The sequence below is a fragment of the Cetorhinus maximus genome, chromosome 15 (genome assembly GCF_964194155.1).
Source record: "Cetorhinus maximus chromosome 15, sCetMax3.hap1.1, whole genome shotgun sequence".
In the NCBI taxonomy this organism is placed as follows: Eukaryota; Metazoa; Chordata; class Chondrichthyes; order Lamniformes; family Cetorhinidae; genus Cetorhinus; species Cetorhinus maximus.
Window position 1 is genome coordinate 60,933,440 of NC_135893.1, and position 24,967 is coordinate 60,958,406.

At 40.3% G+C, this 24,967-nt stretch overlaps 1 protein-coding gene across 8 annotated transcripts in view; it reads left to right on the forward strand.

Moving 5' to 3' along the window:
• Positions 1 to 23,835, forward strand: part of tom1l2b (target of myb1 like 2 membrane trafficking protein b) — a 71,959-nt gene extending 48,124 nt beyond the window's left edge. Inside the window, exons 13-17 of one of the 8 annotated variants that reach the window (XR_013578950.1) lie at positions 7,690 to 7,755; positions 10,522 to 10,578; positions 16,405 to 16,441; positions 16,576 to 16,721; positions 16,915 to 17,045. Coding sequence is in view for 6 of the 8 variants with exons in the window: in XM_078558525.1 (XP_078414651.1) it covers positions 7,690 to 7,755; positions 10,522 to 10,578; positions 16,405 to 16,441; positions 16,915 to 17,066 (312 nt within the window). In the remaining 2 variants the exon portion in view is untranslated. Of the gene's footprint in view, positions 1 to 7,689; positions 7,756 to 10,521; positions 10,579 to 16,404; positions 16,442 to 16,575; positions 16,722 to 16,914 lie in introns of all 8 variants that reach the window. The other 7 variants (XM_078558527.1, XM_078558525.1, XM_078558529.1 and 4 more) reach the window with 7 other exon arrangements.
• The last annotated feature ends 1,132 nt before the right edge of the window (positions 23,836 to 24,967 follow it).

Here is a 24,967-nt window from a genome sequence, read left to right on the forward strand (position 1 = left end):
ATATCAACTGCTAGATCGACCAGCATTTCTAAAACACAAATGGTTTCTGTAATGTTAGCACCTACAAAATCAATGTATATCCAATGGCTAAATCTAATACAGTTAGAGAAATACGTATTGTGAAGTAGGTTGCAGCCACTTCAAAATTCTGCAGATTTGAGGTGGTGATTCCCTGATTTTTGACTGTCTTGTTCCAGAGAAGTTGCGTATAGGCCAAATGCTTTTCCACAGCAAGGGAGGATAAAATGTTCTGTCGTCAGTTTATCCCCACATACCAGTTTAAAAATGACAATAGCAACAATCACTGCTTAAACTTATATAACATCTTCCACATAATAGATCAAGTTCAAATTACAGCTGGGGACAAAGTAAACTTTCACTCCAAACCTACTTTTCTCAAATTTTTTTATGGATTGTATTAGCTATAATAGACTTCTGCTTTAGGTGAAAATAAGATTTGTGCAATTTGCTACGATCTACATGGCTCGACTAAGTTTATTACTTAACTGAAGTTTCGTATTCGTTAATCTGAATGGACAGATTTAGATTTGAATATCAAAATGGAATAGCTCAAACTTTGTTTTTGTCAGCACTCATCATAGATCATTTATTCTTGGGAGGGGAGGCTGCTGTTGTTTCTTGTACACCAGTCTGTCCACCATAGCAGTTTTTAATTTAAAATCTGACAGGCACCAGCTCTGTGACATCGTAAGTAAACATGCATGGTATAGTCTCTACATCTTATAGAATGTTCATTTCTGGAAATGCATTTGTCATTTTAATGAATTGGATCCCAGGATAATTGTATGAAATAACAAAAAAAAGCTACAACTCCTTGATCTTTGTTTCTGGATAATTACCTGTGTCCTTGAGGATTATTGTAAGGAACATATCTTTTTTATTTTCTATTGGACTGTGGTAAAATTAGTGACTGCAGCTAAAAGACATGTCCACTGGAACAGTGTGAGGGATATATACAATGTTGCAGTCCTGGAAGAGAGTGTGCCATGAAAGACAGATGGTGCTGAGGAGGAGTCCTGGACCAAGGGAACTGCATGACAACATTTTAATTGGCTCCTGACCAGGTGACCAGTTTTATGAGAGTGTAACGGAATAGGTCCTAGTCTGAAAGGAACAAAACCAAAAACCTCTTTCTCCTTTGTGTGGAAGATTCCAGTATTTTTTCCCATATATATCTCTCTAGCCTGCTCTCTTTCTCTGAAAACCCCTGTCAAGAGGCAAAGGGGAAAATCACTGTTAGAAACATTGAAAGGCAAGTGCTCAACCAGTGAACTAAAGACTGAAAGTGCTTGAAGACTACCTCGTGTCATCATCAAGAACTGAAAGGAATTTGAGAGACATCGATCAAAATCAACCCATCGAATCCAGTACTTTGTGTTTTATGTGGATATAAGAAGGGGTAGTGTTTAGGTCATAGAATTAGAAATTAGCAGTTCATATTTCTTTCTTTTGCCACTGGTTAATGACAGTTTGTTTAATAAACAGTTATTTACTTATTAAGTTTACAAACCTGGTGCTCGTATTCTGTTAGCCTAAATTAAACAGTTAGGTGGGTTGATCAAACTTTTTCTCATTTATTGCGGTTCGGGCAACAGTGGGGTTTGATATTACAGCGCACTATCCCCAGTGAGTCGTGACATTTATAAACAATTTGTTTTTTCTGTGGTCCTTTACGCTTCAGTGTTACTCATTGTTGCTCTCAACTTTTTGTCTGTATGCTTCACTAAATGACCGTCCTATTGTGTTTGTGGCTGTCTACTTGCCAGCTGCTGGCAAGGCTGTTGTTTAGTTGTGCTTGACTTCAACCCAGTAGTTTCCTGCTTTCTGTCTTCCCCCATCTCCCCCCCCTCCTTTTTGAATGAAGGAGTTACATTCACTATTTTCCAATCTAATGGAACCTTCCCCCAAATCTATGGAATTTTGGAAAATTTAAAACCAATGCTTGAACTATCCCACTAGCCACTTCTTTCAAGACCGAAGGATGAAGTCCATCAGGAGCTGAGACTTGTCAGCCCACAGCTCCAACAATTTTCTCAGTATCACTTCCCTGGTGATTGTAATTCTCCCCCTCCCCCAACTCCTTGCCATACTCATTTTCAATAGGACCAGTGTTCACTTTTTAACTTTTTTTTTCTTTTTAAAATACCTATAGAAACTCTTACTATCTGTCTTTATGTTTCTAGTTCGCTTCCTCCCGTGCTCTAATTTTTTCCTTCCTTATCTATCTTTTGGTCATTCTTTGCTGTGTTTTATATTCTGTCCAATCTTCTGACCTGCCACCCATCTTTATGCAATTGTATGCTTTTTCTTTGTTTGATACTATCTTTAATTTTTTTTAGTTAACCACGGATAGTGGACCCTCCCGTTGGAATGTGTGTACTCTGAGATATCCCCTTCAGTGTCTGCCACTGCATCTCTAAGGACCTATCCCTTAACCTAATTTGCCAGCTCACTTTGACTGGTTGTGCTTTCATGCCCTCATAATTTCCCTTATTTAAATTTAAAATACTAGTCTCAGACCATCTCTTCTCCCTCAAACTCAATGTAAAATGCAATCATATTATGGTTGCTGCTACCTAGAGGTGCCTTCACTGAGGTCATTAATTAATCCTATCTCATTGCACAATACCAGGTCGAGCTTAACCTGCTCTCTGGTTCGTGCCAGAGTGTGCTGTTCTAAGAAACTATCCTGAAAGCATTGAGTTCCTCATCTAGGCTACCTTTGCCCATCTGACTTTCCCAGTCTATATGAAGATTAAACTCCCCAATGATTATCGCCATACCTTTCTGACAAGCTCTCATGATGTCTTTCTTTTTACCCCATTCTACCATACGGTTACCTTTCGGGGAGCTTGTACACCACTCCCACAAGTTACTTCCTGCCTTTATCATTTCTCATCTTTACCCAAATCGTTTCTACATCCTGGTTTCCTGAACTTGGGTCATCCCTCTCTATTGTGCTACCGTCGTTAATTAGTAGAGCCAGCCCTCCACCTTTTCCTAGCTTCCTGTCCTGCCTAAATAGCTTTCAATATTCAGGTCCCAATCTGTCATCCTGCTGCCATGTCTATGCTATCAATTTGTACTTATTTATTTCTATTTGCACTATCAGTTCATCTGTTTTGTTTCGAATGCTACATGCATTCAGATATGGAGCCTTTAGTTTTGTCCTTTTTAGTATTTTTGTAACCTCTAGCCTTATCTGCTGATTTTACTCTTAGATTTGTACTTTCTGTACTCTACCCCTTCCTGTCACAGTCTGTTTTTCATTTCTCACATTAATACCTTTATCTCTTGCCTTTTCTTGACTCTGATTTACCACATCTTCCCAAATTTGATCAGTTGCTCCCACTATTTAGTTTAAAACCCTCTCCACTTCCCTAATTATGTGGCTTGCTAGAACACTTGCTCCAGCTCAAGTCAGCTGTTGACTGCTCGAACGGTACAGCCTCCACTTTCCCCAGTACTGGTGTCAGTGCCCCAAGAACCAGAACCCACTTCTCCCATACCAGTCTTTGAGCCACATATTCATCTCTCTAATTTTATGTACCCTATGATACTTTGCACGTGGCTCAGGTAAATTAAAAATTCAGATCCATTTAATCATTGTTCAAGAACTGTAGCCACATTTGTGTGCCAAAATGCGTTTAAATTTTAAGAATAATTGATAGATTTTTGGAGTTAGACGGGAAACCAAGTAATGGAAGAGAACAATGAAATTTAAGACTGATGTTGCAATGCTTGGATAAACCATCTGAACCATGAGGGTGTGCTTAGTCCTGCTTCACTTTTTTGTTGTTGGAGTGAACAGTATTGAGCTCCAAAGTGTGCTTTATTGTGTAATGTTCTTTATTCAGAAAAATATCTCATTTTATTTTCCTAGTTGCAAATACTTTGAGTTAATTTCTCCCCCCTGCCCCCACACTTTCTCACCTTGCCCCCTCTCTTCAATTAGTGCTGGGACCGTGGCAGCTTTGTTACCTAACTCGAATAACAGTTCTCTATAGATGAGAGATAAGTGTTAACTACAATACTCATTTTAAAGAAAGAATGGGTCTGAAGCCAGCCTGTACCTTTTTTTAAGATAGGTTTATTTCCAAGACTGCAGAGTAAATAGAGGCTATTCCAGTTCCCCCATCGCCCTCCCTTGTGCCCCAAACTGTCAGTGTGAACTAGTTTTTATACTCTTGCAATGAATTCCTAATCCTTCCCCAATTGGGGATAGCAGCTCTTAATTACGAACTTAAAACATGTACTCTATTGCAGCACAAGTTCAACATTAACAGTGGGCGGAATCATCCCAGATTTGCCCTTAGTAGGGTAGCAGGCAGGCAAAAATGACGTTTTACCTACCAGCCGCGATGGCGGGTTTACACGCCATATCATCCAATCCTGCCACGTTATTTATGCATTCCCGGGAAACATGCTGTTTCAATGGCGAGCGTGGTCTCATTCGCCTGCCCGCCATCACTTCACCGCTTCATCACGCCAGGCGCCATATTGAAAGTCCAGCACACATCCCAGTGCTTCCAGGCCTTGACTACTGCAGGGAAGATGTCCACAAACTGCAAGAAGACTGCAGCCCCCAGGTTTGGTGATGTGTCACTGGAACGCCTTTTGGATGTCATGGAGGCCCGCCGCGATGTCCTCTACCCCCGCTCTGGCGCAGGATGGGCAACAGCATTACCAACCAGGTTTGGGAGGCCGTGGCAACGGTGGTCAGCGTCAATGCCCTGCAAAAGAGGACAGCCACCCAGTTTCACTACAGGATGAATGGTCTCATCCGTTCCGCTACGGTAACTCCCTCTTCTCATCATTCTCAAACCCATCACACATCCACAGGGATCTCACACCTCAAGGGACAACACCACTAACTCTCACAGGGTCATATCCTCTTGAGCTCTCATCCTCATTCCTGTCCATCGTGCTGCGCAACACACAAACGCTCCATGTAGTGCCATGCGTCCTGCTCTCACTCCATCTGTTTTCATGCAGGCAAAGCCTGCTCACATCAGGGAGAGGTCCCACACCAGGGGTGGAGTGGCCCACGTTAAGCCCCTCACTCACTTTGAGGAGCGTGCCATCGTGCTGACTGGTGAGGATGTGGACTGTGCCTGCGGTGACGGTGAAGTTGGTGGCGTACACCCACCTGAGGATCCTGCACCACATCATCCCTCCCTCAATGCAACTGTGAGTGCTCTCTCTCTCCTGCTTTTGACTTTGCTGCCATGCACTACTTATCTCTACTTTGGTTCACAGGGAGCTCTGCCAAAGGACCAACACCCTCAGCCAGCCAGTTACTCAGCTCCATCCACGTCCTCACCTGCAGCCAAGAGGACTCCTCCAGTGAAGAGGTGGACTTCAGGGGGGTGGGGGGGGGGGGGGGGGGGGGGGGGGATGTGTGTGTGTGTGTGTGTGTGTGCGTGTGCATGTCAGGGTCTTGCAGAACTTCATGCAAGCACACTCCCATGCACACAGATCCTCACACTCATCACAATGTCCAAAGCATTCTGAAAGCTGCCTACTGGGGTTGGCCTTCAGTTGTCCATCAGAGCTGACCTACTAGCTGCAACCCTTTTCCTTCGGGGATGTCCAGGTGAACGTGTATGTTCCCTTCCTTCCCGAAAATCCCACCCCCATCCACATGCACCTCCCCGACATCCTCCTTCCAACCCACAAGGTCCGTGTCTGCCTCCGGGTCCCCACCAACCATCCTCGCTGTCCCTTCTATCACTACCATCAAACCCTCACCCTCTCGTCTCACTCTGCCCTTGGTCATTCTCACCCTTCCTCCATTTCTCACCCACCCTCAGTTCGCTCCCCAGGAGACAGACATGGACCTATCCAACCCCTCACATGCACGTTCATCTGCACTTCCCTCCCCCCACTTAGTACCTCCCCCTTTCTGACTCCTTCTACCATCCTTACTACTTCATCCTTAATTTCTCCCCCCCCGCCCCCCCAAATCTTCCCCGGACATCCTCCCCTCTCTGCACCCCTTCTTGCCCCCGGACACCCTCTTCTGTCCGCACCCCTTCCCCTGCATCTTCCACACCCCTTACACCTACCTCCCCAATTGCTGTCTTCTCCCCTGTTCTCCCTACCCGGCCCCCAACACCTTCATTTCCCCCCCCCCCGACACCCCCCCCGACACCCCTTCCTCTCCCAGCTGAGCTTAGCCCTTCCCATCCCACCACCTGGACCGTCATCCGTTGTGAGCATCAATGGTGACTATCCAACTTCATGCGGTGCTTCGCAGCAGAGCCATGTTCATGAGAAACCACCCAGCATGCTATGGACGTTCCTCCAGTGTGCTGTTCGTGTCGGATATCAGCAGGAAGATCTGCTCCTCAGATGTCCATGATGTGAGCAAAGCCCTGGTGGGTAAGTCTCAACTTCTGCACATCACAGTTGTTAAGACATGTTCTACACCGGCATGCTTTCCCACTGATGTGGGCAGACGAACCAGTGGGGGGGACGATTCCAGCAGGCAGCCTAATGATGATATGCTGATGTATTACAATGAGGTTTCTGATGTCCAATGGCAGAGAATGCGGCCCGCCATCAGCAGGCTGAGTGGACGATCACGAACTGGATTCACACCGTCATGAAACCGATCGTACCCTATTGTCCACTCACGCCACTGAACGCGCCGGATGCCAGCAGGCATGGAAAATCCTGGCCAGTGAGTCCTTGCTGATTACTTGATTTGTTGAGGGGAGGGAAACACAGCCAAGCTCAATACTGTCCTTCCAACAAAGGCCCCCTAGATAGTGATCCGACAGGGGAACTGAGACTTGGGAGCAGAAAGTAAGCCGGATAATTCTGAGCACATGAGCTCATTGTAGTGTTTACAGCATTTCACCCCTGCGCAAATTCTCGCCAGGTCTACGATCTTGGTCTATGTAGATTATATTATGATGCACTTACCTACTGAATTTCACAGGATGTGAATCATAGCAACATTGAATATGCTGAAGTAGAACTTGAGAAGTGAATGGACTCTTAAGCCTTGCTCGGGTCACAATCTGAGAATAAAGTAGCAACGTGAACGCTGGTGCAGAAATACTGCTGTAGTCATTACGGATTAATGGGAGCATAGAGCTATGTTCAAGTATGATTTTTAATATCAGCTGCTTTTGAGGCATGCAAGCATGATTTGGTAATGTGCTTCTTGGTTAAATACATTTGGGTTGAAAGGATCTCCTGTTCAAGCGCATTGTTTCTGGTGGATATTTACAAGCTTACCTGCGTACATTTGTGCCCGAGTTTGTAGTTCTGCTTGACCATGTAATCTGTTTATTACTCCAAACGGTTTTAACACAGAATCATGCTAAACTAATCATTTTGCCAGGGTACGCTATAGAAATGGTGGTTGGGGAATATTACAAAGGTAAATAAAAGGTTCTTTATTTTTGATGTTGTATCAACTTCAAAGCTGCAGATAGTCTTTTGTAATTCATTCATAACTATCCATTACTTTTATTACTTTGAAGGTGAAAGTCATTACTTTTGTGCAAATATTTGATTTTTGCCTAAAAAGTGTAGCAGTGTGTTGAAGATATTCTACAGTAATCTGATGTGGATTTCTTTCTCTTCTCCTTTCTTGGCTTTGGCCTGATTTTCTTTTACTGCTGGGCCTGTGGGAATGTTCTGTAACTGATGCAGCTGAACATTAGAGCTTACAATCCAGACATTGAGCCTATAGACAAGTGGCTCATGACACAAGGAATGGTGAGCTTTCACCACATTGATCTACTGTACTCTACTAAACAACCTGCCTTACCACCAGCCCCCTTAACCACACCTTTACTGATTCAACACTGCAAAGTAAAAGACCAGACAGATGGGTGTAACGTGCATAGATCTAAACCTATTTTATGTTGAAGATTGCACTGTGTTGGAGAAGTACAGTACATGAATTGTATGTCTTCTATACTTATACCAGTGAATATTGACTCTTCCAGTGGACAAGAAAGCTTGTCCTGATCTTGGAAATCACTCAATATACCAACAGCAAACTGTATGATGTATGAGTTTTAACCAAATGGGAATTTCTTTTTCCTGTCTTTCCTCCATTTTCGGGTTCAGTTTTACAGTCTTGACATGCAAGACTTGAGAAGAAGACTTATTACAGTTTGTCACCCAGGGTCAGCATCAAGTGTTTCAAGGTTAAAGGTAGTACAGCCAACTACCAAGTCACTTTTCCTTTACCTTACTCCAACAATGTGTCTGAGCACTCCCTGCTTGAATCTTTCCATTTCCCACACCTGCAATCCTTGTGGTCCCTATGGGGTAAGATTAATGCCTGAAACACAGCTTTGTGTTATTCATCCATGCGCACTAAGCACTAGGTTGAACTACCCAAACCCATTTCATGTAGAACCATTAAAACTGACAAACAGAGGCTCTAACCTGTCTGTCTAGATATTTGGGAAAACTAATAAAAGTCAACAGTATGGTGCAGATGAGCCAACAGAAAATGCAGAAACATGGTACATTCTTGGGGGCGGTGGGGGGAGGAGAGAATGTTCTTTGTCAGACTTTGTGTTTGGACACCTGGCACACTGTATTCTTTTTGTGCAGTAATTGCAATCATCGTCTTCTGTTTTAGGCTATGAATCAATTGGTCTTTTACTATACAGTTTGGAATGTATTTTAACAAGATTCCTTTTAACATAGTATTCATTAACTGTGTTACGCCTACTGATTGTCTAGGTCCTAGAAACAAATAAATAACTGATATTTTACATTGTTACAAGAATAATTAACAATATATTTCTCATTTTTGAGGAAGAATGCTATTTCTTGTATTTGATTGCAACCTATTTCAGTTTCTACTCCCTGGAACAGTGCCTGCAGATTGGAAGGTAGTAAATGTAGCCCCACTATTTAAGAAAGGAAGGAGAGAGAAAACTGGGAACTACAGACCTGTTAGCCTGACATCATGGTAGGGAAAATGCTGCAACCTACAGTAAAGGTTGTGATAATTGGGCACTTAGAAGATAACAGTAGGGTTGGGCAGAGTCAACGTGGATTTATGAAAGGGAAACCATGTTTGACAAACCTGTTGGAGCTTTTTGAGGATGTTACTAGCAGGATAGATAACAGAGAACCAGTGGAGTGGATGTGGTGTATTTGTATTTTCAGAAGGCTTTCGATAAGACCCCACACAAGAGGTTAGTAACCAAAATTAAAGCAGCTTTTCTAAGACTTTTTGAAAAAATGATCCTCGAGATGAAAGAGCTATAATACTAAAAATCTTGAAACTACACCATGCACACTTCAGTGTACAGTTGTCCGTGAATTGAGACAAAATTTGCCTTATTGCAATATTTCAGTATTATTGAAAAAATAAAGGAAACAGTGGAAAAGGAATTTCATGGGTATGTATTGTGCTACTTTTTGCACAGCTTATTAAACTAATTTGTTTTTAAGATAAATGAGAATAAAGTTCTTAAATTTGAGATCTTTGTATATTTATTGTAGTCCAACACAACGGTCTTTCTCTTGAATTGCTGCTCATCTCCATGAGGATCAGATCATTAAAACCTTTGGAACAAAATCTATATATTTTTTTCTATACATTACTATATATTCAAGTAGCCACAGTCAATGTTCAGTAATTCCATAATTGTTTATGGCATCATATTTGCAGAAAACTTCTGAATAACCCACCTCACTGTAGAAAATTCTGACTTTACACACATTAGCTCCTAATTTGCTCACTTTTTTTAACACCAATGCACTCTTTCTGTGAGCAAGTGCCTTACTGTTCCTCCATGCTTTGACTGACATTGGAAACTCACTTAATGGAGGTCTGAGAGTGCATGCCATGTACTCTCTCTCTGGCATGGTGTTCATGAGCCCTAAAATGCTGTAACACCTATAACTCCTTTAGAACAGCACTTCTGATTGAATAACCTAATAACAAAGACTCCATCTGCAACTCAGAGTATCAGACAGCCAAGAACTTGTCACACATTCAAGGCCATGCCCTGGAAGAGAGCTACAAGCCAACACAAAGCACTGATACAACTCTACAAAGCCCATCACTAAGAAGGCGGGGTACTCTATATCCCCAGATCCCAGTAAACCACATGGACTGTTGACAAACTATCCTACCTCCTAATCAGTGTGCTGCTTCCAATATGATGGCAACCATATAAATACTGAGCAGCTTCTCAAAATATATGTACATTCTCTTTTTGTTTTGAAGAAAACTAAAAAAGAAAATGGCCATATAAAATGTTTTCTCCAATGTATCCCTCATTAAGGGTCGGCTTTATGTCTCTCCAAAAGATGCCCTTCCTTGGTTCATGTGCATTCCATTTTCATGGTTGGTGTGTTTTTAATATGAATCCTGCTATTGCTGTTTTATATTTCTGTGAATTGTCTCTTTTTGTAGATCTTGAATTTTTGCACTCCCATTAAGTTTTTTTTTTTCTTTTTTTTTGTTATGTTTACTTTGTCTGGTTTGGTTTTCCCATTGCTGTGTAGATTCCTGTTGCACAGTCTCTTATGGACGACGTTGAAGAATGGCTCAGCACTGATGTGGTGAGGGGCTTTTTGCTTTTTTTTGGCTTTGTGTTGAAGTTCTCTCACCACTTTTTTTTTTTGCTTTTCCATCCCCCCTCACCAACTTGTTGCGTCAGGAATTAATACATAGGAAGCTTCTAGTAAACTGTAATTTCTCCCTCCCTTACTCTTTGCATTTGAAAAAAAAACTAAAACACTAGAATGTGCAATATATAAATTTATGATTTGAATTACATTCTGTTCTTTTAAGTATTGGTTTGCAAAGGGATGTCCAGCCACTTGCTGGAATTTTGTCCAGCTATCTATAGGGGGAGAGGACATCTGCCTGGTTGTCTGTGTGTATGAATATGCATGTGTGTGTGCATGTCTTGCTGGAACATAAGACGCTTCTAGAGAATTAGACATTCAAAAGCCATCCATGAGTATTGCTGGTGTACCCCCTAAACGTTAACACTTACTGTGACATAAATTGAAGCTGCTATCATTGTGAGAGGGAGAAAGAGATTACAACACCCTAGCCCCAAACTGAGATCCTAGTGAAAATCTCTTTCTCCTCATTGCATCAACTGTTCACAGACTGACTTTGACTAGTTCTAGACCCACTTAGATCGATGTCCTAAAACTAATACTAAGGTATTTGTAACACATTCTGTTGAATATTTCTAAAATAAAAGGGATTTGTTGATTTTTTTTTTAAATAGGGGATGGTGGAAGAGAAAGAGGACTGCAGCAGTTCAAGAAGGCAGCTCACCACCACCTTCTCGAGGGCAATTATGGATGGGCAATAAATGCTGGCCCAGCCAGCAAATCCCACATCCCGTGAATGAATTTTTAAAAAATGATTGACAGTGATTGAGGCACAGAAACAGCATGCCAGAACAGTTTTTTTTTGTTGCAAAATGCAGTGTGCTCCCACCTGATTTTATTGTCTGAATCAGCACCACTGAACAAATCAAAAACATTATACAGTTCATTGGGAAAACAAATTAAAATTCCGATTTCTTCAAAGTTAAAATTATTTTGTATATAGAGGTCCTGTTTATACATCAAGTCTTTAAAGATGTTGATTGATAATTGTGCATGGTGGTTGAGCAATACGATTGTTTCAAAAAGATGAACAGAGGCTTGAGGTGCTGGCATAATCTTATCAGAGACTTTATCTGATCTGAGATGTATTGTGTTTTTATACCTTTAGAACTGGAGCCACTAATGATCAGAAAATGGATTCTGATTTCAGCTGTTAGGGGTTGGGTGCTAGAATGGACTGTAGCACCCCAGGGTTAGGGATCAGAGAGGGCTTCTGCTCCTGACTCCTTTCCATTGAATCCTGGAAAGTGCATTTGTGTGCAAGTTTATTGAAAGTAGGACCTGGTTCAAGTCTAATGCATTCCATGATGAAATAGCCAATTGATATTTATTTTATGGAGTGAGGCATTAAGCATGGCCAATTGGATGAAGTACTGGAGGGCTCTTGATGCCTGTGGAATTGTAGCACAGGAAGTCATACCATGGGGATATAGAGATTGGGGAAGTGGATTCTGAAAAAAAAATTACAACAAAATGTGTACATTGAGCTGGTAATCATGTGAGCTAAACCAAGGGGTTGTTAATTCCCAGGGATAAGCCAGTGTTTCCAGAATAAGTCCAACTACCTCATTTTATAAAAACAAAAAGCTAAAAGCTACTGCGGATGCTGGAAATCCAAAACAAAACAAAAACAGAATTACCTGGAAAAACTCAGCAAGTCTGGCAGCATCGGCGGAGAAGAAATCAGTTAACGGTTCGAGCCCTCATGGCCCTTCGGCAGAACTGCAGCATAGTTTCAGCAAGGGAGAAATATAAATTGGTTTAAGGTGGGTGGAGGGGGGAGGGGGGGGAAGAGACACATTGAGGGTGTGGTGTGAGCAGATAATCAAAGGATGTCACAGACAAAAGGGTCAAAGAGGTGTTGAAGGTGGTCCGGCCCACATCCCGCGCATCCTCCCTCACGCCTTCTCCTCCTTCCCAGAAACATGATAGGGTCCCCCTTGTCCTCACTTATCACCCCACCAGCCTCCGCATTCAAAGGATCATCCTCCGCCATTTCCGCCAACTCCAGCATGATGCCACCACCAAACACATCTTCCCTTCACCCCCCTTGACGGCATTCCGTAGGGATCGTTCCCTCCGGGACACCCTGGTCCACTCCTCCATCACCCCCTACTCCTCAACCCCCACTTATGGCACCTCCCCATGCCCACGCAGAAGATGCAACATCTGCCCCTTCACTTCCTCTCTCCTCACCGTCCAAGGGCCCAAACACTCCTTTCAAGTGAAGCAGCATTTCACTTGCATTTCCCCTAACTTAGTCTACTGCATTCGTTGCTCCCAATGCGGCCTCCTCTACATTGGAGAGACCAAACGCAAACTGGGCGACCGTTTTGCGGAACACCTGCGGTCTGTCCGCAAGAAAGACCCAAACCTCCCTGTCGCTTGCCATTTTAACACTCCACCCTGTTCTCTTGCCAACATGTCTGTCCTTGGCTTGCTGCATTGTTCCAGTGAAGCCCAACGCAAACTGGAGGAACAGCACCTCATCTTCCGACTAGGCACTTTACAGCCCTCTGGGCTGAATATTGAATTCAACAACTTTAGGTCTTAAACTCCCCCTCCCCCCATCCCCACCCCCTTTTCTTTTTCCCCCCCACCCGCTTTTTTTTCAATAATTTATATAGATTCTTCTTTCCCCACCTATTTCCATTATTTTTAAATCTAAAACTAAAACCTTTAGTCTTTCCACCCCACCCCCACTAGAGCTGTACTTTGAATATCCTGTTTTCCATTCTTAATTAGCACTTTTCTCAGACAAAGACCACCACCTTCAACACCTCTTTGACCCTTTTGTCTGTGACATCCTTTGATTATCTGCTCACACCACACCCTCAATGTGTGTCTCTCTCTCTCTCTCACTCTCACTCTCTCTCTCTCTCTTAAACCAATTTATATTTCTCCCTTGCTGAAACTATGCTGCAGTTCTGCCGAAGGGCCATGAGGGCTCGAAACGTGAACTGATTTCTTCTCCGCCGATGCTGCCAGACTTGCTGAGTTTTTCCAGGTAATTCCACCTCATTTTATTGTTGGCATATCTTCTGAATGATTCATGCTGTTGCAGACTGGTTCATTCTAAAAGAATAGGCGTACTAAAACAGATTTTAAATCTTGTATAGCTCATTCTATAATCCATTCTTTGTCTGAGGTAATGCATACAGAAATACTTATTCTAATTAGATTTATTAAATATTAATTCTAATCAGGATGAAGTTGCGATTCTTGTAAATTGGTTACACACTTTGGGGCAGGAGGGAAAGTGAAGAGTAAGAGCATTTTTGCAATCTTGTTTAGAGGAGTAATATTTTATAGATCTCTCCCAGATGATGTGTCACAAAGAAAGTACCCACTAATTATTTTTGAAATAAATGGGCATTTTGTTTAAGCCCCTTCTTTTTTTGCACGGCCATGCACCCATGGTGAATTAATGGAGCCAAATTGTGCATGACCTGTGTGGGAACTTTCAGGTTGCTGAGACGGAGCATTGATCCCAATAATTAGAGATTAGATCACTGGTAATGGCACCATAAAGTGATGAGTTGTAGCTTTGACCTCTTCCCTTTTTCTCCCATTCATTCTGGGCTATCATCATCCTCCACTAAGTTCCAAATTCCAGACAAGCTGTTGTAGGGGAATCCTTAGTGCGGATTGGGTGCATCTCTGTTGGGGATTGGGGGACGGCATCATGGGGAGAGAGAAGGAAAAAATATGGACAGTTTCATAAGGCTGTTCTTGCACGTGTCTCTTAGGGTATCCTGCACATATTTTACCCCATCAGAATGGTTCCAGAAATGAGGGATTACATTTAAATTGTTAGACTGAAGAAGCTGGTATTGTTCTCCTGAGCAGAAAAGGCTAAGAGGAGACTTTATGGAGCTACTTAGAATCATAAAGGGTTTAGATAAACGAAATAAAGAAACATTTCCAATAAAGGAAATAGAGAAAACTTTCCAATGTTTGAAGGGTCGATAACCAGAGAGCACAAATTAGTGATCAACACAACAACCAGAGGCAGCATGAGGAAAAAACATTTTTACACAAGTGGTTAGGATTTGAATGCACTACCTGCTGAGGGTGGTTGATACAGATTCAATAGCAGCCTTAAAAAGGGAATTGGATAAATACTTGAAAGAGAGAAAATTGCAGGGATGTGAAGAAAGAGCAGCACAGTAGGAGTAACTAAATTGCTTTTTGAAAACACTGACGCAGACTGAACAGGCCAAATGATTGTATTCTCGTAGACTGATGATGGATTATATCTGTAATCTTGCTGAAGACCTAAAACTGGCTTGGGAACAAGCTGCCTACCTGCTTTCTTCCCACAGGAAGTATTTGGCCTGAGAGGAAACCTTAAGGAGCAAAATAGGGCAATATGTCCACAAAACGTAGACAAGTGTGAAATAATTAATGGCAGAACTGAACAATGGAATTCAAGTTGATAAAATGCTATTTGTGTTGAATCAGATTTGTTTCTGGTATACATTTGCTCATTCTTGTAATTCTTCACAGAATGAGCCTAGATTTGATTTGCTAGTTCCCATTGGTGCCCTAGAATAATTTGCATCCCAATTTATTTTTTCATTTAATTCACTCTCCCTATTTCATGGTTATTATTTTGTATTTTTGAACAAAAATCCTTCAAGTCTTATCACTCCTACATAATTTGACATTCAAAAAATATCTGAGTGTTGCTGTGTACACCCTAGATTTTAATAATGACTGATATAAATTGTATCTGCCATCATTGTCTGTGTGTGAGGAAAAATATTAGAACACCCTCACCTGAATCTGAGATCCAAGTGAAAACTTCTGTTTCTCCTTATTGCATCAATTGTTCACAGACTCACATTGATTAATCATTGACTTAATTAGACTGATATCCCAAAACTATTGTCGGAGTATTTGCAACTCATTCCGTTGAAAGTTTCTAATATAAAGGGATTTGCTGATTTTTTTTTAACTGGGGGGTGATGGATAAGAGACTCATGATTGGCAGTGAATGAGGCACAGAAATAGCCTATGTTGCTGCTTGCTACCCCGCAGTTGCAGAGCACAAAAACACTGGAATATTAACCTGCCCTGGAGTGAAAAAGCAATTTGGAATGATGCATGCTGAGTCTGGTTTAAAAATGAGTTCTATCCATAATGATCCGAACAAAATACAGTATTTAACTGAATTTCTGATCTTTTCTCGCCTCTGTTTGATCATGGAAATGTCATTAGTGAAATTTCTCCAATCTTTGGTTTGGCCTCATGCTCATATTCAGTGGGGTTGTGCAGGACTGTGATACAGATTGTACTCCAACAATGTGGCTTTGTCTTTTTGGACAGGAGAAAATATCATTGTAAATTACATTCAGATTTACCCTTTGGTTTCCAAAAGCAGAAGCTTTCAATACTTAATCTCTTTTTTTTAAAAAGTGGCTACAAGTTTGTGTTGTCTAAAGACTGCTTGCATTGGCGTGCATGCTTTTGTGAGTTGTTTTGAATCACTTGGTATTACATTATTTAGAGAATATATGTAAAAACATTGTTAGGGTGAGAGTAATAGAAGGTAATCTACTGAAATTTTTAAAAACTTATTGCTATGGAGCTTTTCCTACAAGAGTAATTGTTCTGTTTCAACTTTTTGAGGGAAGATCAGTAGAAGTTAAACTGAAATGTTCTAGATTTGTCTAATTTAATTATCCATGAGATATCCTCTAGCTGTGGGAATGCCAGCTACAGGTGTTATAAAGACTTTTTTTTTAATTTCAGAAAGGAGATGATGCAGAAGAAGGAGTAACAAGTGAAGGTAAGCTGCTTATCTGGTACCTTAAGCTGTAGTTTGCAGTATGTTTTAGATCCGCTTTTAATGTAATTAACCTCACATAGTGTTAGTGTGTACATTCAGGATTTCTTATCATATTGTCTGTTCATAAACCCTAGAAATAATCAGTGAGGGCAGAGAGATTGGAGCACCAACATGCTGCTCTGGTGATTCTCCACAGAGGTGAGTTCACAGGCTTGGCTGTGCCATTGGCAAAAAGGCTAAACAGAGACAACACATTCTCAAAGGGAAGGAAAATTGACAGGTGAGTCTCACTGGGCGACTCTCCCATGCTCTCTTGCAGCTGCTTTGAGTGGCAGTGGTGTGGGAGCAGGTCAGCTGCCCATGTTCTCACCAAGGGTTGATGCATGACTACAGGTTGAACCAAAAAAGAACCAACTGTCTTTAAGAGCACATCAAATCTTACATGGATTTTATATATGTACTTTTTTTTTCAGAATTTGATAAATTTTTGGAAGACAGAGCAAAAGCAGCAGAGAGAGTCCCAAATTTGCCTTCCCCTCCCTCCAGCAACTCCACTCCTCCACCAGTGCCTGCTGAAAACGTAAAGAAACTGAACCGTTCTAAGGATACTCTCTTTGCTTTATAACTGACATGTGTGTATTTTTTGGGTGTATGTATGTGCGTGCGGTTTACCTGTTATTGGGCAGGGTGCTGCTGTATCAGTTTGCTAAGGCTTCTCAATACGTGGCTGGTGATGCACTTGAGTTTTGTACATTTCCTTTTATTTCCCAGCCCCACCCCACCCTGCCAAATAATTCATAAACTTCCTCCTCGGTGTGCGCTATTCAGTTTAAAACTTGAGTTTTTAACCACTGGCTTTTGCCATTCTCCACATAATAATGTATTATACACATATATAGCTGGACTTGTAACATGTCCCTGCAGTTCATAATTAAGGAATGGTTTAGACCCACTACCTCCTAAAACAGTACTAGCCCAAAGGACCCTACTTTCTGGTTAACCTATATCTTGACAAAGGGAATTAAAACAATTGTCCATTTTGGCATTATTACAAAGTGTTCATTCTTAACATGATAACATTTCAGCAAGTGTGCTTTTTAAACAAAAAAAAATTACATTTCCAGGTAAACTAGTTTCTTTGACCAGAGTTCAGTTCTGTTGGGACATAGCACCTTGTACAATGCAATAGGCATCATATAAATTTTCTGTATTATGAGAAATTAGCAAGTTTATTCTAAACTATATTTTAGTGCTGAACTATATTAATTGTATTACATTATATGTGTAACACTAAAATGCAATGTATTTCAGCTAGATCTGCATTGGAAATGTGCACTAAATCTAGGATGAACCCTGGTGTAGCCAAGAGAAGATACTGATTGTTGCACAAGCATCTGGTTGTGTGTGCTTTATTTGAAGCTAAGCGGTTAAAATGACTATTTCTGAAGTGTGTGTGTGTGTATATAGGCTTGTTTTATTTTAGTTATATCCTGCTATATTGGTGTGTGGGAAGATTTGTCCTGCCTAGGAGCAGTGTTTTTCCTGGAACCTCTGTTGAAACAACTCATCAATAATTAAGAGACATGCCTGTGAAATAGGATAACCATTTACACAGTGAGGCTTCACTGAGATATAGTCCCACCTCCTTAAAGTCAGGCCTATGTGAATCCTGATATTTACTTCAGGTTTGTTGGTAGGGGAGGAGACAAATTGCAGGTCTTGTACCACTTTCACCTTCAAGCTTGGGTTATATGCAAGTAAGGGAGGCCATCTATTCTATCCAGCTCATTCTTCCGTTGAAACCTAGAACCCTACTGCCACAGCATCTAACTGTCTCTTGAATGATGATTTCAGAGTTTTGTCCTCCATTTCCCTATCTGGAAGATTATTCCAAATATTAATCCCGCTAACTGATTCCTGAACCTACATTTACCATTTTGTATCTCTGTCTCTTTGTCCTAAAGTTGTGCTCCAGATTTGCCTTCTCTATTTTCTGTTAGAACCCTTCTCATTTGCCATTTTACAAGGCTGGAGAGTCTGAGATTTTTTTTGGTCCTTTGGTACTAGAATCGACCTTTTTTTGAAGTTCAGTGCTTTAGCTCTTCCAGCTGTACATTTACCCCTTGATGCAGATGGAAGATTGGAGCATTCATTATGTCATCTTGCTATTGATGCTGGCCCGTTTCAGCTTTTCAGTTTGTATTGCAGTAAAGGTACCTGTGTGCAGCTAAAAGCTGGTGATTAGATATTCATGTTATCAGTAGTATTTCAGTAAAAGTTAATGATGGGTATGAATTTTTTCTGATGTTCCCCTTGGAACTGTGAAAAAACACCAGTGCAATTAGAAATTTTATCCTTCTCAAACATAGGTTGCCTCTACTAAATTTTTTGAACTGTAAAGCAAAAGGGTGAAATAATTTTCATTAATAATGGAATGAAGTAAAAGTTTTACATTAGTGTATTGGCTGATTTTCACCCACCACCCCCACAGTGTATTGGTAGGAGTGCCCTAAATAAAGTCAGCTGATGACACTGGATGCTCCCATTAGTGGTTGAGACCTACAGACATCTAGGCCCTAAGCTCTGGAATTCTCTTCCTAAACCTATCCCTCTACCCTCCTAGACGAACCTCTTTGAAACTTGTCAAATTATATTCACCTGACCTGATGTGTCATCCTTTGACTTAGTGTCAATTTTTGTCGTCTTATACTACACCTAGGTATGTTTTCCCACATTGAAGGAGCTATGAAAATGCAAGTTGTTTATTCTAATGAACAACACTGCCTCTGGCATTTGAATGTGTTTTCTGGAAAAATCCATGGAATTTTTATTCTACATTCTTTATCTAAAGTGCTAGAACATTTTCAATTTTAGGCTTTTACCCCTTTTCCCTTCTCCTCACCCACTCCCTCCCCCACAATGCATCCAGGTTTTAAGTCTAGAAAGTCACTTAACATAGGTGTTTTTACATTTGGTGTTTCTATAGCTCAGATTGTGGGAGAATAACGTTCATGTGGTGAAATAATTCAACAGTGCAACTTCATGCACACACCTCCATGCCAACTGCATCTGCTAGACCTGTATTTACATTCACCTGTTTGTTCACAATAGGATACTGACTTGATCCACTCCACTGTCTTATTCCTTGTCCTGGCGTGTGGGTAAAGAGCAGACCATAATTCTTCCCACAAATGACATAGTGCTGCATTTAATGTGATTTAATCAATTTTTATCCACAACTAGGTTTACTAAATGCTTCTTCAAGGTGATGAGCTGTGGGAACATTAAAAGCCTAATCTTTCACAGTGTTATAATTTTGAAAAGTTGACTTCTTCATGAAACTTTTGACAATTTAAAATCCAAAACAAAAAACTGCAGGTTCTGGATATCCAAAGTAAAAGAACTCAGCAGCAGGTCAAACAACATCTGCTAAGAGAAAGAGTTAACATTTCTGATGAAAGGTCATCGAAATGTTATCTTTCTTTCACTTACAGATGCAGCCTGCCCTGCTGAAGCTTTCCAGCACTTTCTGTTTTTATTTGAACTATTTTAAATGTTACATTTATTACTTTACACATTCTGAAGCTCTAACTATTCTACACTGCAAGAGTATTCCAAACACCAAACAATATAAAGTAAAACAAAAATAATTCAGTCTCATCTATTGAGTTTGCACCCTAATATAGAGATGCACAAATTTGTGCAGTTGTGTGATGAAAGTGTCTGGCTTGCACTACAATTAAAGTACATGTATCTGTGTATGGTTAGGGTTGGCATCTGTATGTTGTACATGGTTAGGTAGTTAGTAGTGTTCTCCTTTTTGTAATGAAGTATCAATTTGTGAATCTTTCACAGCATAATTGCTAAATTTAATAATAAAAATAAATACTTTTTTTCCTCTTGATCAGTGCTCTGACCCATAAAGAACTGTTGTAAGACTGACGAAATGTAGTTATGTCTAAATCGCTGGTCATTTTGTTTTCCGTAGCTGAAGTACCAGTGTTTCGGGTACTGGTCTATTGTTGGACACTGTGGCTGTTAAATTAATATTGTGTTGAGTTTTCAGATCTATTTTACCATAGAAATACAAACTCTAAGGTGGGATATGTGGTTACTTATATTAAGCACCTTTTATAATCTATAAAGAAATATGTAGAGAAGTTGAGATTTCTTTGCAAAGCTGTCCCCAATTAAACTGCCAAAGTAACATTAAGGGGCTTTGTTGGTAGAAGCTCTGTTTGTTGCTTTCCAGACTCAAAAGATGTACTTTGCTCAGCTTTTTGTACATTCCATTTTAAGATATATGGCTGATATAACCTCTAGAATAGGGGTCAAAGCTAATAAAATAGAAGAAGGAATCCCCACAGTGATGTGTGAATATCCAGATCTGTTAAACTGAGACTTCGGACATGTTTTGAATAGTGCAGTTTCTTACCTCCCATCTACAAGTTTGCTCCATCTCTCAGTTTTGCTGAGGGATAATTTAGAAACTTTGTTTCTTCCCCCCCTTTTCAGGTGAGTGGGATAGACTAAACTGGCTTGGGATGGAAAATCCACTCTCTTGGTTTGCGAATTAAGTGCTGAATCACTTGAAGCTGCCCAGGAGCTTGAAAAGAAATCTAGTTCCTTCCTATAACATTACATCACCTATGAGGTAATTGTTGTAGCAAGAAAAAACTGGAAAAACAGCCCTGCAGATCCAGATAAGAGTATTATACCACCTTGGAGGAATGTTGTCAAATGTGTATAAAAGGGTTAGCAACTGTTAATATGAATATTAATGTACAGTTCAATGGATTTATTGTAAAAAGATACTTTCAGTAACAGAAATTCTGATACTTTGATAAGTAGACAATGTGTTGGTAGTATAAAGTATGTATAATTTGATAACCTGCCAAACATGTTAATGTAACAAAAATAAAAGAGATGTGTACATGCAATTAGCAGCAATAGAATTGAAATGTAATATTTCTTATTGTCAGATAGCATGGTGTGTAATAATGACACTTGTAGCATTAAACTCCTTTTGATCAACGGTGTTTGGTAACACCTATCTGATCATCTCAAACAGTGTAGTAACTATTAATGACCTCAAGCAAATGCAATTAACTTTGCCTCCTTGACTAGCCCCTCTAGGTGTTGCCACTTGCATCATAGCAGAAAAGTCCTTCTGATTTGCAAATCACTTCAATTATGTGCTTGTTAAAGGAATGGGTCAAAAGTGTGGGCATTTTGTAACAGCAAAATTGTATTTTTTCAGATCTTCATGAGTGTGCTGTGGTGAGTTTTCTATACCAGCCTTTCAGCTTGGAAAACTGGTTGGATGTTTTGGAGTTTTCTTTCATTTTGATTTGTTGAGACACATATTTTGAGTTGGTACCCTTTTATTCATTACTAAATCTATTGTAAATTCGCAGCTACTGTTAAGATATAAGGATTATGGATGCTGCAAATAATGATTGGATCTCTATACTAAACATTGGTATAAAAAAAGTATTTTAAATGTAATGAACAGATAATGTGGGATAAACATTGTAAATATGGGACTAAACTGTTCACTTGGGTCTTATGACTTACTTACAAAACAAACAAACACCAGTATCAAAAATTAGTTCTACTGTTCTTTTATAACCTAACTTGGAAATGCTGCCCAACAAGAGAATATTGTTCTTGAGCTTGGACTGAAAAATTTTGTTTCATACTGGGTAGCATATTTTTCTTTCTCTTCTGGATCTTTGTGGCAGAGGAGCACAGTGGGGCAGAAGGTGGATGAGCTGGAAATGACTGTTACCAGTAATGAGCAAAATGAATATGGATACCTATTCAAAACAGTCACAAGGCCATAACACAATCTTTCACTACATGGTTAACCTGCTCCTACCCTGCCACCCAGTAAATTAAAAACACCACTTGGATTCTAGGTGAGGCAGGTAGAAATGTTAGCTGATATGGGTGTTTTTTTTCCCTTAATTTGAGGTTAGTTGGGCAGGGCAATGTTAAAGGAGTTCTAAACTTGATTGGATTCAGTGAGAGTATTTGTTAGTACAGAATTCCCAGGGAGAATGAGGTTCTCAGATGTCTAAAATCAACACTTTCCCTCCTCCCAACTGTTGCTTTGGATATTACGTCTGATCATACTTTTAAATGAACAAAATGTTGTCCAACTGCAAACTGTTCTTTTTTGTAATGTGTAAAACAATTACGTTTTTTTTAAATTTGGGGTAACAAATATAAAACACTGCAACATTTAATAAATAGAAATGTATAAATGCACAACACCTAAATATAAAGTTCTGATATGTTATTCCACTTGTTTGGTTATATTCAGAAGAGGGTGAGAAGGAGCCATACACTGCAGTGTATAATTACCTCCCCAATCTCATCTTCCCCCTTCCCCTATAAGACTACAGTATGAACTCGACTCGCCTCGCCACCTCCTTTCCCTCCCCAGCACAACGTATAAAAATTATTCTGGCCACGATTAGATCAGACATGACCTTATGGAATGGAAGAGCAGATTTGAGGAGCCGAATGGTCTACTTGTGCTCCTATTTCTTGTGTTCTTAAGTTCTCCCTGTGGCATTTAGTGCATGCTCACTGCCTCCATGTGTAATCCTGATTTTTATGATTTAAGCTTAAAATTTATAGATGGTTTTTGTGTGCAATTTTTCCCTATTTTAAGAGGATTGCCTTTTTAATCATTCAGAATGGGAAATAAACCTGTTCTAGTACAGGGTGTAGATCTGGATAGATCTGATCCCTTGGTGGTTGACCTGTGCAAGGAGTGTCAAGCTATCAACATTTTTTTTAAAAATTCAAGAAAATTAATTATCATTCTCGAGTTTCTACTTATAGTAGATGAAAAGAGGAGGGGGGTGAATTAAAGAATGAACTTGATTTTAGGTCCAGGATCTCGTTTGTTACAAGTAAGATTCATGATTATAATTGCAATTCAATGGTGGGTTGGTACTGCAGGGGAGTGATTACTTTGTAAAGGCTTGTTAAACATATAACCAACTCAAAATTATGCAGCTTAACAGTGTGACCTCTTCAATTACATTCATATAACACTATACATAACCTTGTAGGCTGTAACCTCTGTATGTTAGTCAGTCAGCACAGGAATGTAGTTTAATATTTATTTATGAACATTTTGGCTTTTTTTTGGGGTTTTGATTCCACAAAATGAGAATATATTTCATATATATATATATATATTTGGCCATAACCTGGTATTTCACTAATTTGTTTCTGCACAGACTTGTGAATTATGTTACATTGTGTAAAAATTGTATGAATGCGTGGTTTGTACTAAATTGTCACTACTGTTTAAATTCTGTAGTGCTTAATTCTTGCATGTAATGTTATAAATAAACACTACTTGTGTGTGTGTGTACCTGTTGTTTTTTTGCCCAAGTATTCTGTTCATTGCTTAATTGTGGCACATACTTATGGTTAGAGCTGTTGAATTGTATTCTGAATTAGATGATTGAAGTTTGAATCTGGGAGTTAGCATATATTCAAACTTTGCTGTTTCATTCAGAAAGTTTCAATGATGCTTAACCCAGTACCTTACACTGAAGGCATGAGAGAGAGGAAAAAAGCATCTAATGTACATACTGCAAGCACCTTTTGACTGCATTGTTTAATTTATCGCAAAGGAGTACAATGGGCTAAATGGCTTCCTCTGCTATAAATTTACTACAGAAAACCAATAAAGATGCCAGCACGATGATAGTTTTAGAATGACAAATTGGAGAGGGATTCTGTTTAGTAGTGGCATTCTCTACCACCTCTGGCCACTTTCCCTTTACCTTCCTCTGGAAGGCAGTGACTTATCCTGGAATATAGTTCCAAAGACAACCACCAAACCTCAATTACCTTGCCCAGCCCACATTTCTTTCTGCATGAACCAGAACATTTATCTGAACGTAATTAAATCATGAAGGTGTCACATCCTGAACTGCATCCTGTCCTGTCCTAACATCCATATATGGTAGAGGTGTACTGACCATTTTAGTGAGTAGGCCACAAATGTGGAGAATGCTCTTGGAGAAAATTGATGTTTGGCATTTCAAAAATGCACGATGTAATATTTTTCTTAATGCAACACAATAACTTTTATCTACTGAACTTAATCCTGGCATCTTTTTTCTACTTCAAAAACCTTTCTCCCCTGTCTCCTGCATCCTCCTCCAACATTAGGTGCAATGAGCTCACAGACGACTTTGTCACCTAAAAATCAAGACCATCCAATCAGCTGCCTCTGCTGCATCCTGTTCCTTCCACTAGCCCATCGGGCTAAACTTCCCATTCTCTCTCTCTCTCTCTCTCTCTTCTCCCCCCCTCCATTCCACCAGCTGAACCCTAGATCTCACATTTTTCTCCAATTTATTTTCTATCTCCTCTTATGCCCTTCAGCTCATCCTGCCCAAGACCCATCACCTCCTTCAACGCTCTCTCACTTTCACTCACTTGCTCTCTCTCCAGGTGTTAGCCCTCTCTCCTTTTAAATCTGCCATCATC